General features: G+C 37.8%; 1 protein-coding gene across 1 annotated transcript in view; it reads right to left on the bottom strand.

Annotated features, from left to right (window-relative positions):
- The window catches only part of LOC126426656 (poly [ADP-ribose] polymerase tankyrase-1-like), a 59,388-nt gene that overhangs the window by 29,058 nt on the left and 14,877 nt on the right, over positions 1-15,453 (bottom strand). Inside the window, exon 3 of the mRNA XM_050088542.1 lies at positions 14,009-14,527. Coding sequence (XP_049944499.1) covers positions 14,009-14,527 — 519 coding nt within the window. The remainder of the gene's footprint in view (positions 1-14,008; positions 14,528-15,453) is intronic.

Below are 15,453 nucleotides of genomic sequence, written 5' to 3'. Positions count from 1 at the left end.
CTCACTGTTTTCCTTTCCCTGTTGCTTCATAACCTGGGTTGTGAGTAACTGAATCTACTTTCCCTTCTTTCCTTTCTTTCTCCCCCTCTCCTCCCTGATGAAGGAACATCTGTTCCGAAAGCTAGGAACGTAAATTTTCGGTTCTGTTTTTTTGTGTATCTATCAGCTGTACTGAGCTGAGGTAAGTACTGGCCAGCCCCTCTATCTCTTTGTTAGTAGAAGTATATATATTATGCATGTAGTTTTCTGTTTTGAATACAACAGGGAGGGGCCTATAGCATTTTGTCACTTTTTGTGCACTGACAGTGAACTGTAAACTTGAGACATTTGGGAAAGATGTTGCACACCTTATAATTACAGTAAATAGTCTGGTTTGCACTTGTTATGTTCATCTATAGGCTTATTAATATAAAGTGGTTTGTGAGCAAGAAAATTAACATTTCTTGGCTGTTGCTTAAGTAGATTTCTGCACCCAATGCACAATTATTGAGGAAGTGTATACAGATAAGTGCAATTTACCAAATATTCGTCGAGATCATTAGTCAACTTATATTATATTTTCTTGACTGCAATTATTCAGATCTTGTAATGGGATTCCAGACTACTCTGCAAATACTTTCAGAGTTTAAAACACATTCATTTGCTTTGCAGTTAGCAATTTTTGATTTCAGACCTGTATAAATTCCTCATTTTTATATACCTTTACTTGTACTTGTTGCTTTTATGAGACATATCTCAGCATACTCTGCAGTATACAGAGTTTGTTTAGTTCTGTATTGTCCAATCCACGAATGATGGCGCTTCGTGCGTGTCGAGATCTCAAGGGACTGGCGAGATCTCGAGGCACTGACGAGAATGGCACTGTTGACGATTCCAAGCGACAGTTACGGTAAGCGCATGGGAAGCTTTCCAGTTGAAGGAAGTGTATATCCAACAAATTATGTCTCTCGCTTGTTTATGCAGGATTTATCACTTACCACCACCATCAGCAATGATGACTCGCAACAAATGAAATATAAAATCACTAAACAACTCGCTATTATCACATTTAATGCACGCACTAGCAACGGCATTCAGACTAGAGCACTCTCAACACTTCTGAGTGCTTGTGGACTGTCAACATATGCACGATGTAGGTGCAGAACAAGCCCGAACTCTACCACCATCATTCGTGACTCCTATAGTGTAAGTGTATCATTTGTTGGAACTAGCTGAAAATTGCCTGGATTTTTATGTATGGCAGGCTTCTGTTGGTCCATCTCCCCCTCCCACAATTCTGTCCATCTGCCTGTCCTCCGTTCTCTCTCCACATTATCACACTGACACCAGTACAAGGCTGGCGGTTCTTAATCTCACAGTATCTTTCCAGATTGTAAATAACGTATGTAATAAATTTGATCAAAATCATTCCAGCAGTTTAGGATGAGCTCTTTACCCACGGCTTTGTTTGCATTCACGTTATGGAACATACTTCACGCATACACGAGATGTGAGAAAAGTAATGAGGCTGAAAATATTGATCTGGCAATGCTGTGTTGCTCTGCTTGTGCAGACCAGTGTGTTTATCCCATCCAAATACTCTGTCCCAATTTCAGCTCCATATAGTCATCAAGTGATTTTTGAAAGCGCTATCAGTGAAGTTTTGTTTTTGTCGTGTGTTACAAAAATGGAATAGCAGAATTAAGTGGACCTCTGCACTATGGAGAATAAGAGCAGAAGTTTTTCGCTGGCACAAATCATTTTTAGAAGGTCGAGAACACATTGAAGATGAACCTCACTCAGGAAGACCTTCCACTTCAAAACCAGATGAAAACACTGAGGATGTGCACGCTCTCGTGAGATCAGACCGACATTTAACAATAAGGAATTTTGACCGAAGATTTGCATATACGAAATGTTTGTGCCAACACAGTGACGAAAAACCTCGTGACCGAGCAGAAAGACAATCGAAAAAATGTGTGCACACTTACAGGGTTATTACAAATGATTGAAGCAATTTCAGAGCTCTACAATAACTTTATTATTTGAGATATTTTCACAATGCTTTGCACACACATACAAAAAATCATAAAGTTTTTTTACGCATTCACAAATGTTCGATATGTGCCCCTTTAGTGATTTGGCAGACATCAAGCCGATAATCAAGTTCCTCCCACACTCGGCGCAGCATGTCCCCATCAATAAGTTCGAAAGCATCGTTGATGCGAGCTCGCAGTTCTGGCACGTTTCTTGGTAGAGGAGGTTTAAACACTGAATCTTTCACATAACCCCACAGAAAGAAATTGCATGGGGTTAAGTTGGGAGAGCGTGGAGGCCATGACACGAATTGCTGATCGTGATCTCCACCACGACCGATCCATCGGTTTTCCAATCCCCTGTTTAAGAAATGCCGAACATCGTGATGGGAGTGTGGTGGAGCACCATCCTGTTGAAAGAGAAAGTCGGCGCTGTCGGTCTCCAGTTGCGGCACGAGCCAATTTTCCAGCACGTCCAGATACACGTGTCCTGTAACGTTTTTATCGCAGAAGAAAAAGAGGCCGTAAACTTTAAACCGTGAGATTGCTCAAAACACGTTAACTTTTGGTGAATTGCGAATTTGCTGCACGAATGCCTGAGGATTCTCTACCGCCCAGATTCGCACATTGTGTCTGTTCACTTCACCATTAGGAAAAAATGTTGCTTCATCACTGAAAACAAGTTTCGCACTGAACGCATCCTCTTCCACGAGCTGTTGCAACTGCGCCGAAAATTCAAAGCGTTTGACTTTGTCATCGGGTGTCAGGGCTTGTAGCAATTATAAACGGTAAGGCTTCTGCTTTAGCCTATTCCGTAAGATTTTCCAAACCGTCGGCTGTGGTACGTTTAGCTCCCTGCTCGCTTTATTCGTCGACTTCTGCGTGCTACGCGTGAAACTTGCCCGCACGCGTTCAACCGTTTTTTCGCTCACTGCAGGCTGACCCATTGATTTCCCCTTACAGAGTCATCCAGAAGCTTTAAACTGCGCATACCATCGCCGAATGGAGTTAGCAGTTGGTGGATCTTTGTTGAACTTCGTCCTGAAGTGTTGTTGCACTGTTATGACTGACTGATGTGAGTGCATTTCCAGCACGACATACGCTTTTCGGCTCCTGTCGCCATTTTGTCTCACTGCGCTCTCAAGCGCTCTGGCGGCAGAAACCTGAAGGGCGGCTTCAGCCGAACAAAACTTTATATAGTTTTTCTACGTATCTGTAGTGTGTCGTGACCATATGTCAATGAATGGAGCTACAGTGAATTTATGAAATCGCTTCAATCATTTGTAATAGCCCTGTATTCTTGAAAGGATTTCCAAAGACCAAGAATGGATCAGTCGTGTGATCACAGGTGACGAATTCTGGATTTGCGAGTACGATTCTGAGAAAGCGACAAGGTGAGGAGTAGCACACAGAGACATCTTGACCAAAAGTAGCTCATACGAGCAAATCAAAGATGAAAACAAAGCTGATTTGCTTCTTTTGATGCTAGGGATATTGTGCATAAAGAATTTGTTCCTCCAGAACAAATTGACAATCAAGTGTTTTACAAGTATATCCTCTGAAGGTTCAGGAAGATGGTGAATTGAGTGACAATTTCAGACAAGTGGGTGCTCCGTAACAACATCCCATGTTACACAGCCACTTCCATCATGGCACTTTTGGCCTCAAAGAGCATTCCAGTTGTTACACGTCCCCTATTCACCTGATCGGAGTCCTTAGTAAATTGAAAAAGCCCTAAAAGGACATTTTGGGACTCTGAAGAGCATTCAAAAGTGTGTTACCGACATGTTAAATGCCAACCAGTTGAAGCCTTTCAGCAGCGCTGACTACGTACGACGCCTCAGTGGGTGTGTTGCTGTCAAAGGGAACCACTTTGAAAAGGGACAATATTACCAAAAAAAAATAAACAAATATAAAAACTTCAGTGGATAAAAATGTTCTGGTGTAATCACAAGTGCCGGAACAAAGACATCTGCCAATGGTGCACGAATAGGACCTCACCACAACAGGCGCGCCCTCAAGCCAAAATGAATACGAGTGCCACTCCTGCCAGCCTCTGCTGCCGAGATCCGCTCAGTATACAGACATTACTGGAAAGTAATCGTGGGGTATTAGCACGGCCTAGCAGACAGTGCTACGAGACCAATTAGTAGTGATCCACAAACTGTGACAGACTTGCCTCAACAGTGCATATAGAACAGGACTGATTATATTACCTGTCACCCACCGCTTGCGACACTAAGTATTGTCAATCTGCTTTATTGAAATAAAACTACTTGTGTTATTTGCTTGAATTGTATAGAATTCCAAGAACACAGCATCACTACTTTCCCAACACACCTTGTATTACACCTGTATGTCTAGCAAATTTCACCCTGGCAGTTTTATTTTCAAGCAGATTAATATTTATGACATCACATCCCCTAAGCTATGTTATGTACAATGACCAACTGTCCAGGTACATCCAGTAATATATGTGACTACTGTCTGCAATGTATTGTGAATAGATTTAGTAGTAAATAAATAATACGTTAAAATGTCATGCACAATGCGACACTTCCTCACGCTCATGTTTACGACGCTGCATCTCCTTAAGTGTGCCATACAATGAAACATTTTTGTAGGTACATCCGATGGCATATGTGAATACTGTCTGCAAAATGTGTTGCGATTGACTTGACTGCAATGAAGTAATAAATTAAAATGTCTAGCATGATACAGCAGTTTTTCATCCATTCAGTGTTTATGATGCTGTATCTCCTGAACTAAGTTTTGTGCGATGATGTATTTTTCTGGTACATTCAGTGGGATAAATGAATACTGCCGGCAAAATGTGAAATGAATACAGTTAGAAGTAATAAATTAAAACATCATGCTTCACGAGGCAGTTTTACTGCACGAACAGCGAAAACTTAGTAAGTGACAAACTTTCTTCCTTTCACAATTTTGTAAAGGGGTCACCAGCGAGAATTGTGTGTGAAGTTCGTTGCAAGTCAAAATGCTCTCATTCACAAACACCGGATGACTAAAGTATGGGTATTCTCGCATCATGGGATAAACTGCTGTTTCACCCTCACCCCCACCCGCTTGATAAGTGGGTCGTTCTTACCCCACAGTGATTCTTTCCAGACAGTAAATGATATGCATACCAAGTTTGATTGAAATCAGTCCAGCAGTTTAGGAGACATAGAACATACATTCATACACACATACATACATTTATACATTTTTATAATTCATATATGTATTTATATATTGTGTACATTAAAAAATATATAACCTGTGTCTGCCCAATTGTTCATTTGGGGATCATACAGAAACTGAAATAAATCGGCAAATAATTAAGATGGCCCTGAATACGAGGCGACGTTTTTTTTATGAGGCTCCTTCAGAAAAAAATTAGTTTTTAGGTATTCTGACTACTGTAATGGATCTGGGAGATGTTATTTTTTTACCGTATTTGTCGATACCGAATTGTAAATGTTTTCTTATATTTTTGTCAGGATTTATTATAATTTGTCTTATTATATGTTAATTTACTTCTGTTTTTGAGAGTAAAAGCATATTGATTACTATTAGAAAATGTATCGAAGAATAGCAAAGAGACTGATTACAACTGGAAGATTGTGTGTGGTGTAAAATATCTTTGACGCTAGAGTCGTCTTTGACTGTAGTCAGTCGGCAGCTAACTCTTGGTGTGTGTTGACGGAAGAATAATGTGAAGGTCGCCGTCATAAATAATTTTAAATTATGTTACTATTATTTTTGTATTAACTAAAAAGAAGAAATTACATTTGAAGAAACTGTATTTGAAACACCAAAATGAGAGAAACACGTTGAACCACGTCAATTCTGCAACCAACAAAGATGCATTGTGGAATCATACTTAGACAACTGAAGCCAAGACTAATATCGCCGTGTAAACGTCTAATGGAAAAGGTACTGTCACGAAATATGGCAAATTTAAGTAAATAAAAAATAGTGAGCATATTTTCAACTTGTGTCTCAGCCGAGATACAATATTTCAATTGTGGACTGTAGTCGGATTGCCGTATTTCAATTGTGGACGTCAGCCGGGATAACATTAGCCGTATTTCAACTGGGGGCTCAGCAGCCGGGATATTGTGTTCACGAGATTTTCAACAGTGCTACGAGGAAGAAAATTTTTGTGTGTTAATACCAGTTTCTTCAGAATGTGTGTTACAGTGTTTGTGTTCATCGGGAAGTGAAAGTTTTGATGAAGAAATGTTTCGGCATAAAATATAATTTTCAACAGAAGAAAATATTTCAAGAATTTTGGTCAACAATCACATGGATGGAAAACGTGGTTTTGCAACAGTAGAAGAGTGTTCCAGATAAGTCACGAAACCCTCGTATTTTGTTAAAACAATATTTTTATCTTGTTTTGTATTATTGTGTATAAATTTTGTTCTTCACAATGACTTATGAGATTTTCGAGAGTATTGTGCCTAAAGTAGAAAGTAGTAATTTAATAGACTTCGAAAATCAGGACAGGTCAAATGAAAAAGAAAGCACCGATCAATTTGATTTAAAAAGTTTTCTTGTAAATTTCACGAAAGAAATTAAACAAACACTTGACGACAATAAGACTTACTGGGATGAAAAACTTGATAACATTTTGTTGCAAGTCCAAGCAGTCAATACCCAAGTGGGTGATCTTTCGAACAGAGTTGGCAATGCTGAGGAAAAAATTGAATCTGTGGAAGCAAAAGTAAATGAAACTGATGCTAAATTGAGCGGTGAAATTAATGCTGTAAGAAATGAGTTACTGGCAGATAGGTAAATAAATTTAATTGATTTTAATGACATTAAAGGGGAAATTAAAAATTTGGATGAGAATACAAAAGTTTTAGTAAAAAATGTAGAACAAAAAACTGACAATCGTTTGGTTACTTTAGAAGAAAAAGTAGAATGCAATGATTTAGAAAACAAAAAATCTGTCAAAGAACTTAGCGAAAAAATTGAAAGTTTTAATATTGAATTTCAAAGCAAAAATTACAATTTCAACACATGTAATCTTGTATCTAATATTCCAGTGAAGCACTTTTCGGTAGATGGACCCTTACATCCCGTTGATTTTATGCAGTATTGTAAGGATTGTTTTTTACCTCACTCATCAGATAAAATAAAAATTAAATTTGTGAAAAAATTCTTGGAAGGGGAAGCTTTGTCTTGGGCAAACCAGATTGTAACTTTGGGGATGACCTTTTCAGAATTTGAATCAAAATTTCTGGAAAAAGTTTGGGATGATCTTAAACAAACTAGAATCAAAAGTGAATTTTTGAATGGGCGATACTATAGAGAATCAGATGGGAGCATGAAACAATTTTGCAAAAGTGAACTTCAAAAACTTATTCATTTAACAAAACCTTTGGATGACTTGATCAAAATTGATACCTTAAAGAGAAGATTGCCATCAGCAATGCAGTTGAGTTTAGTTCATTGTCCTGATAGTAATGTAGAGCAGTTTCTCAATTATATTGATAAGTTGGATAGGGTAACAACAACAACACACAGTGGGTTTACTCAGAAAGGTAATGGTCAAAATTGGGGAAATGATAACTTTCAAAAAAGGGAACAAAACAATTATCATGGTGTCAGTCAAAATTCAGGGGGATATAACAATTTTCAGAAGAAGGACCATAATTTTTATCCAAAACAAGAACAACATTTTCGCGTTAATAATCAACAAAATAGAGAACACTTTAGGGATCAAAATCACAGAAATTTTGATAGAGGTCAGTACAATAGAAACTACCAACAATCAGGTAATGTTTGGCATAGGAATGGGATCAGAAATGTTGATCAGAGGCATTGGCAGAACCACAATCAGCAATTCAAGCAGGAACAAGTTGTAATTCAGGAAACAAAAAACGAGTAGACGCCCCCTTGAAGGTCTGCAAGGTTGAGGCAGAAGGTGAGCATGATGAAAGGACCAATGGATGTGACTATCATAAACCCAAACATGACAGTTCCAAACCTAAGCTATCACATGAGGTTATTAGTTGTTACTTATTGAAGAAATTTCAACAGGAAAATAATGATGATATTGATAAAGATAAAATTTTCAGTACACAAGAACATACAGTAGATAAAAGTAATTGTGATTCATTTAATTTAACAGAGTTTTACACTTGGGCAGAAAAGACCCTCACTTTGTCAGATGATGTAATTTGTAGTAGTTCAGAGACGTGTGTGTATGAAAGAGAGAATGCATGCTGTGAGAATGAAAATGTTGGTGAAAGGGATCTGGTAACTTTAGAAAGGGGAAATAATATTTTGGGGAATAATTTGAATGTGTATGACTTGAATATGTATAATGATAATGATGTTGATGATAAAGTTGATAATGATAGTAATGGTATTGATGATGATGAGGAGGAAAGGTATTTCATTAGTTTAAATAGGGAGTTGGGTATGCACATGGTTGAAAATGGATTAAATAGTGAGAATATTATAGAAATTCCCAGGGATGTTACCAGGATGAATAAAGCTCACAAGCTGGATGTATGTGAAAGTGTGAATTTTGATGTTGTTGGTAAAGAATCTGACTACACAAATAACGATGACACATGTATAACTTCTAACCTAAGTGAAACTTTTACAGATACTAATGACACATACACATTTCTTATGAATATATGGCTGAACAGTGAAACTATTTCTTTTGACAAGAACTTTAGAAAGATGCTATTTAATGTATGTGAAACTGTATGTCCTGAGTGGTGGAAAAAGACGAGATATTTTATTTTTGAAAAACTGAAGGATAAGTACTTCAATAGTATACAATGTGATTTGGATGAAAATTCTTGGCTATTTGAGATAATAGAGAGTACTAATGATAATTTTGTATCTTGTGCAAATTTTATAACTGTGACAAATAATACATGTAATGATATACCATATGATTCTGATAAGTATAGGTTTGGGGAAATTGAAAGTGATTTATTACATGAGGATACAGGTTCTGAGAAACGTGATCAATTTTGCAGTCCTTATATAAAAGTTCAAATTGGGTCATGGATTGGTAAATGTTTAATTGATACAGGAAGTGAGATCTCGGGAATATCTGAAAGGTTAAGCAAGAAATTGAAAGTGGGGAAAGATTTTGTTGAAATGCCAGTTGTTGGGGTAAAGATAAAAGGTGCTACTGGGAAGAGCAGTAAATTGATAAAAAGCCAGGCTTTAATGACATTTTTAATTGAAGGCAAGTTGTTCACACATGGATGTTTTGTAATTCAGGAATTTAATGAGGATTTTCTTTTGGGTATGAATTGGATAGTAAAAGTAAATACAGCATTTGATTGGGTCGGAAGAAAACTTGGTAGAAACTAGTGAAAGGGAATACATTCAGACAAATTTTGTGAACACACGTGGTGATCAGAGTAATGGAAATTTTGACAGTATCAATTTACTAAAAGAAAATAGATTGGAGAATATTGAAACTTATAGATTTGATACTGATGAAGTTGAATTTGGGAATTTAGTAAATTTGAAAATTTCAGAAACACACAATTTATCTGGGGAGCAAAAAAAACAACAGTTAGAAAATCTGCTGTGGGAATACAGTGATGTTTTCAGTGACATACCTGGTAGGGTAAAGGGTTATCAGTGTGAGCTTCAGGTAAAACCTCATGAACCATTTTTCATAAATTCATACAGTTTTGCAATATCAAAAAGACCTGCTGTTGAGAAAGAGCATCTAAAACAAAAGTCCTCCACTGGGATACACTTGTTAGAACAAAACTGCCTGTACAACCAAGTGTGTATATTTGCATGTATAAATTAATAATTTGAAGTCACATATTAATTGAAACTGATGAAAAAACACTGTTGTAACAAAAAATGAGAGAAAGATGTATTTTTTACTTTTTTACAAAAAAGTCTCCCTAGTGAGCATTTCTGAATTTTTCTAATTTTTGAAAGCTAAGTCTTCCCTGTGGGTTAAGGCATGCATGTGAGGACATGCATGCAACGGTATAAGTTTCAAAACCAATTTTAGATAAAACCTCATGATATATGAGCAATTTATTGTTGTTTATACTGATGTTGTGGGGACCAAAAGTACTCTTCACAAGAATGTGATTTGTAGTAACATTGTTGTAGAGGAAAGTGTACATAAATAATTGCAAAAAATTTAGATAATACTGATGTATCGTTAGCTGTACTAAAAGAAGAATATCATAAAAAAAATACAAAAAAAAAGTAAGTAAAAAAAAATTTGAATCTTATTCTAGGAAATGAGTTTTGCCTTTCTATTATTTTCAATCTGTATGCTGTATGTTAGAATATTTCTCATGTATGTTTTATACCATGTATATTTGTCATGTTAAATAATTTCTTTACTTGAATTTTTTGTGTATGGTATTGATGGGGAAGTAACATTGCAACAACAGCCAGTAACAAGTCCACAGATTCAAAGAGTCCAAATTTGGAAGAGGTTATCAGACTGCATCATTAATGTACTAATTGTGTAATACAGATCCATTACTGAGTGTGGTCGGGATTTTGTTGTATATGTCCATAACAACAAAAGCCCTGAGGAGCAGTTGTAATGGATCTGGGAGATGTTATTTTTTTACCGTATTTGTCGATACCGAATTGTAAATGTTTTCTTATATTTTTGTCAGGATTTATTATAATTTGTCTTATTATATGTTAATTTACTTCTGTTTTTGAGAGTAAAAGCATATTGATTACTATTAGAAAATGTATCGAAGAATAGCAAAGAGACTGATTACAACTGGAAGATTGTGTGTGGTGTAAAATATCTTTGACGCTAGAGTCGTCTTTGACTGTAGTCAGTCGGCAGCTAACTCTTGGTGTGTGTTGACGGAAGAATAATGTGAAGGTCGCTGTCATAAATAATTTTAAATTATGTTACTATTATTTTTGTATTAACTAAAAAGAAGAAATTACATTTGAAGAAACTGTATTTGAAACACCAAAATGAGAGAAACACGTTGAACCACGTCAATTCTGCAACCAACAAAGATGCATTGTGGAATCATACTTAGACAACTGAAGCCAAGACTAATATCGCCGTGTAAACGTCTAATGGAAAAGGTACTGTCACGAAATATGGCAAATTTAAGTAAATAAAAAATAGTGAGCATATTTTCAACTTGTGTCTCAGCCGGGATACAATATTTCAATTGTGGACTGTAGTCGGATTGCCGTATTTCAATTGTGGACGTCAGCCGGGATAACATTTGCCGTATTTCACTACTCAAAATTATACCCGGTTTTACTGGCGAAATAGCTACCAAAAAGTTAACATCATACCTATTCTAAACTTATGCCATGTATTGATTGTCTACATTTTGACAATACTAGAAGTAAAATAAATGAAAAGAAATGGTCTACATTAAAAGTTAGGTACCATTTCTTTCCTACCTTTTTTGCTTGCAAACTCTTTAGTCAATGGTATCATTATTTTTAATCATTATCATCCTCCTAACAGCACAGCTGTGAAATTTATATTTTCTTTGTCACAAACATTTGGCTGTTTCTTCTTAATGTGTTGCTCTTTCTGACACTGTCTTTGAGGTGGGACCTGAGAACACAGCTGTTTTTTTCCCCAAATATCTATCAGATTTTGCTTACTTTCTTTCTTGCTTCCAACCATATCACCCACCTGACGCACTATCTTTTCCTGTATTGAACTAACTGGACATCCCCTTTCATTCTAGTCATACATCATGGTGAGTGTCAACAACATTGCAACACAAAACACACAAATACACCGCTGGCCACTGTCCAGGCTTTTACAGTCTCCTGGAGAAATGAATACTATTGTTAGTATTTGTCAAATTTTAAGTCAGTTTGATTCTGACTACAAATGGATTCAGGCAAATGCAGTTTAAATGTAGTATAAAAATGATGTTCACAAAAGCCAAAGTATGTGGCACGGATTCCCACGGTTGGCAACACTACGAAATTTGCTGCTCGCTCAACGCAACCCTCACTGCTATCGTCCTAGCTTTCAGCCAAGCTGGGGTCACTATTTGCCTTCCAAATTCCGTGACATGTTTAAATGGTATTCTAATACACTAACAGTGACCGAATTTCTCATTTGCAATCCACTAAGTAAATCATTACAGCCTCTCATAACAAAATAAAATACTGGTCTGAGTTCTGAATTAACTAATATTTTTTGAAGGACAACATTTCCGTTTTTGAATGTTACCTTTAGTCAAAGAGTGGCATTAATATTTGTACATCTTATGCGTGCATGTATGAATACCTTACTGCAAATCTGCTGAAATACAACAAAAATTTGTGAGACGATAGAATTTAATGCTACTTCCTCGCGTGTCTCACAAAACTGAAATTTTAGTCAGAACAGTAGACTGCTGTAGTGGCTACTTCATAACTTCTTGCATATCTCTTGCAGTAGCACCACAGATGTCAGCGTTGCATGATTATTTGAGCAACATGAATCCTGTATAAAGCACTTCAGTGTACCGGAAAATATCAAGAGTGTTGGAACGCAAGTATTGTTTCCCGAGCCCTGCCCTTCCAAATTCTTTAAAATAAATCTGCACTTACCTCAATAACCAAAGCTTCACCTCTAAATGTAAGACACCCCCCGAAAAATGTACGCCTACACCTATATACTCTACTAAACAACATAAAAATGTTGACCTCAGGAGCAACAGTTTAATCTGCAAAAATAAGATGACCCTGTATTTTTTTTTAACAATGAATTTGGGAAAAACTTTGTCTTATAATTGGGTAAATATGGTATACATTATATACATATATGTTTCAAGTCAGATTACAAATGTCTTCTGTAGACATTGATCTTCCTCTTGTCTTGCACGTCACTTGTGCAAAGTGCAAAATTTCATCAAGATATATATATTAGTGTGACTTTCTGAGTGGCAAGTGAATATATCATCTGTACTTCCTATCAGCTAGGGAAATGGAGAAAACAGTATGCTGTGTACTAGAAAAATATCCAACTTCTAACAAGCTCTTGACACATCTCGTACTGCACTTCAATCAACTGAACTTTCCTCAAGAAAAAATTGACAATTCAAAAGGAGCTAAATATACAAAGAGCATCAGGCACTGCACTATACCAGCACAAAATAGAATACCATCTTTTCTATGGTAAACTACCTGTTAGAACTTAACTGAACTATGTCACTGATCACAATACGCTTACTAATTTGACATCTCATCACTAGTGTTTGATGAACATTGCATTGACCTCTGGAACCCTTTGAAGACATAAATGTAAGTCCTGATCTCTTCTGCATATCCAAAGTAACATGCTTCAGCATTAAAATAAGTACTTAGATATGGACAGAACAGTGTGTGAAGAATCCCCGACTTACCACACACGGATTGGTAGAGTTGCACGGCCCAAAACAAATCACTTCATAAATAAAACAGATTACTTTAACGAAAAGTAATTACATTCCTGTAACTGGCGCACCCAGCACATAAATATTGATTATAAATGCCACAGAAGTGCAAATTTATACTATTAATGGTGATTAACAAATTAGTTTCACAGTGTCGAGGGTAACAACAAAACTGTCACTACATTATTTATATATGAAGATGTGAGATGAGAATGTGGGTCTCACAGGAGACGTGCCAGACACAAGTCCCTGCAGTCGCACTACCCTCCGTGTCCTCGGTGGCTCAGACGGATAGGGCGTCTGCCACGTAAGCACGAGATCCCGGGTTCGAGTCCAGGTCGGGCCACGCATTTTCAACTGTCCCCGTCGACATGTAGTGACACCTGTATGCAGCTAGGGGTATTCATCTCATTGTAATTTCATCACTACATTAATAGCAGCTATCCCCCGGAAGGCAGTCAATGGAGTAGAAATCCTGCAAAATATTTTATTAGAAAGCTTTCTTTGATACAACTGGAAAAGTAGACTTAAATTACTCATTTTCACAAAATTTAAGAGGTACAAAAGCAGAAAGCTTATTTACACAACGTTCTATACGAACTGAATAATATTTTAGTGGACGAGCTCGCCACATCTTCTGGGGTAAAACCTTCGCTATCGCTCGCATCCTTGTCCGCTCTGGCAAGCAGCAGCATCCTCGTCACTTCTTTCTTCTTTTTGGTGACAGCCCAGTGGAGTGGTGTTTTCCCCCAACGATCGCGGGCATTTAACTGCACTGGCGACGTTAGCAGCACCCACAGGATCTTCAAATCACCTCGATAAGCAGCCAGGTGCAGAGGTGTCTGCTTGTTCGAGTCTTGCGCATTGACATTTGCCCCCGCATTCAGCAGACACTTGACAGTGCGCAGTCCCACATCTGAGGCTCTGTTCGAACTGGATAACATACTTGTACCAGCGTTCATGACTGCCAGGTGCAGGGCTGTAGACCCACTGGTATCTCTCGCATCAACTGGTGTGCCTTCGGCCAGCAGGTTCTGCAGCTCATCCACTCTGCCCCATTTAGCTTCCTCTCTCAGCCTTGCTGCCATGTTCTGTGTCTGCTTCACAGACGAAGTCCTGCAAAATACACCACAGTTAGCACAATTCTCTACACTGGCGATACGGCACGTGTAATTATTACCGATGTTACAAATGCGAAAGTAACACTGTCTGTCACGCTTCACAACTAAACTGCTGAACCGAGTGGGATGAAATTTGGCACGGAGATAGCTGGAATGCTGAGGAAGAATAAAGGCTACATTAGAACACGTGTAGTACAAGATATTTACTGACTTGAAGCATATGATGCAAAATATGGAACAACAAGCACTCTTTGGAAAAACTATTTACTCTTCAATTTTTGAGCTTTATCATATCTGTGAAAAGACTTTTATTGTTTGATTCAACAAAACGAATACAAAGCTAACACAATCCTAAATGTGTTTAATCCGTACTTGCATACAAACATTATACATAAGCATGTCAAACAAGGGGAAATCCAGGATGGAATGTAACAATACGAGAGAAGGAAAGTTGCTACTCACCATATAGCGGATGTGCTGAGCCGCGATAGGCACAAGAAAAAGATTCACACAATCATAGCTTTTGGCCATTAAGGCCTTTGTCAGCAGTAGACACACATACACACACGCGCACACACACACTCACAGCTTCCACACACATCTGCAGTCTCAGAGAGCTGAAACTACACTGTGAGCAGCAGCACCAGTGCATGATGGGAGTGGCGACTGGGTGGGGGTAAGGAGGAGGCTGCGGCAGGTATGGGGAGGGATAGTATGGGGGGGGAGTGGCAGTCAGTGAAGTGTTGCAGTTTAGACGGAGGGCAGGAGAGAAGGTGCGGAGGGGGAGGGGGTAAGTAGTGGAAAGGAGAGAAATAAAAAGTAAAAGAAATTAAAAGACTGGGTGTGGCGGTGAAATGACGGCTGTGTAGTGCTGGAATGGGAACAGGGAGGGGGCTGGATGGGTGAGGACAGTGACTAACG

Source organism: Schistocerca serialis, chromosome 11, assembly GCF_023864345.2.
Source record: "Schistocerca serialis cubense isolate TAMUIC-IGC-003099 chromosome 11, iqSchSeri2.2, whole genome shotgun sequence".
NCBI classification, from domain to species: Eukaryota; Metazoa; Arthropoda; class Insecta; order Orthoptera; family Acrididae; genus Schistocerca; species Schistocerca serialis.
The sequence above is the reverse complement of the archived record's forward strand: the minus strand, read 5'-3'. Positions and strand labels throughout refer to the sequence as shown.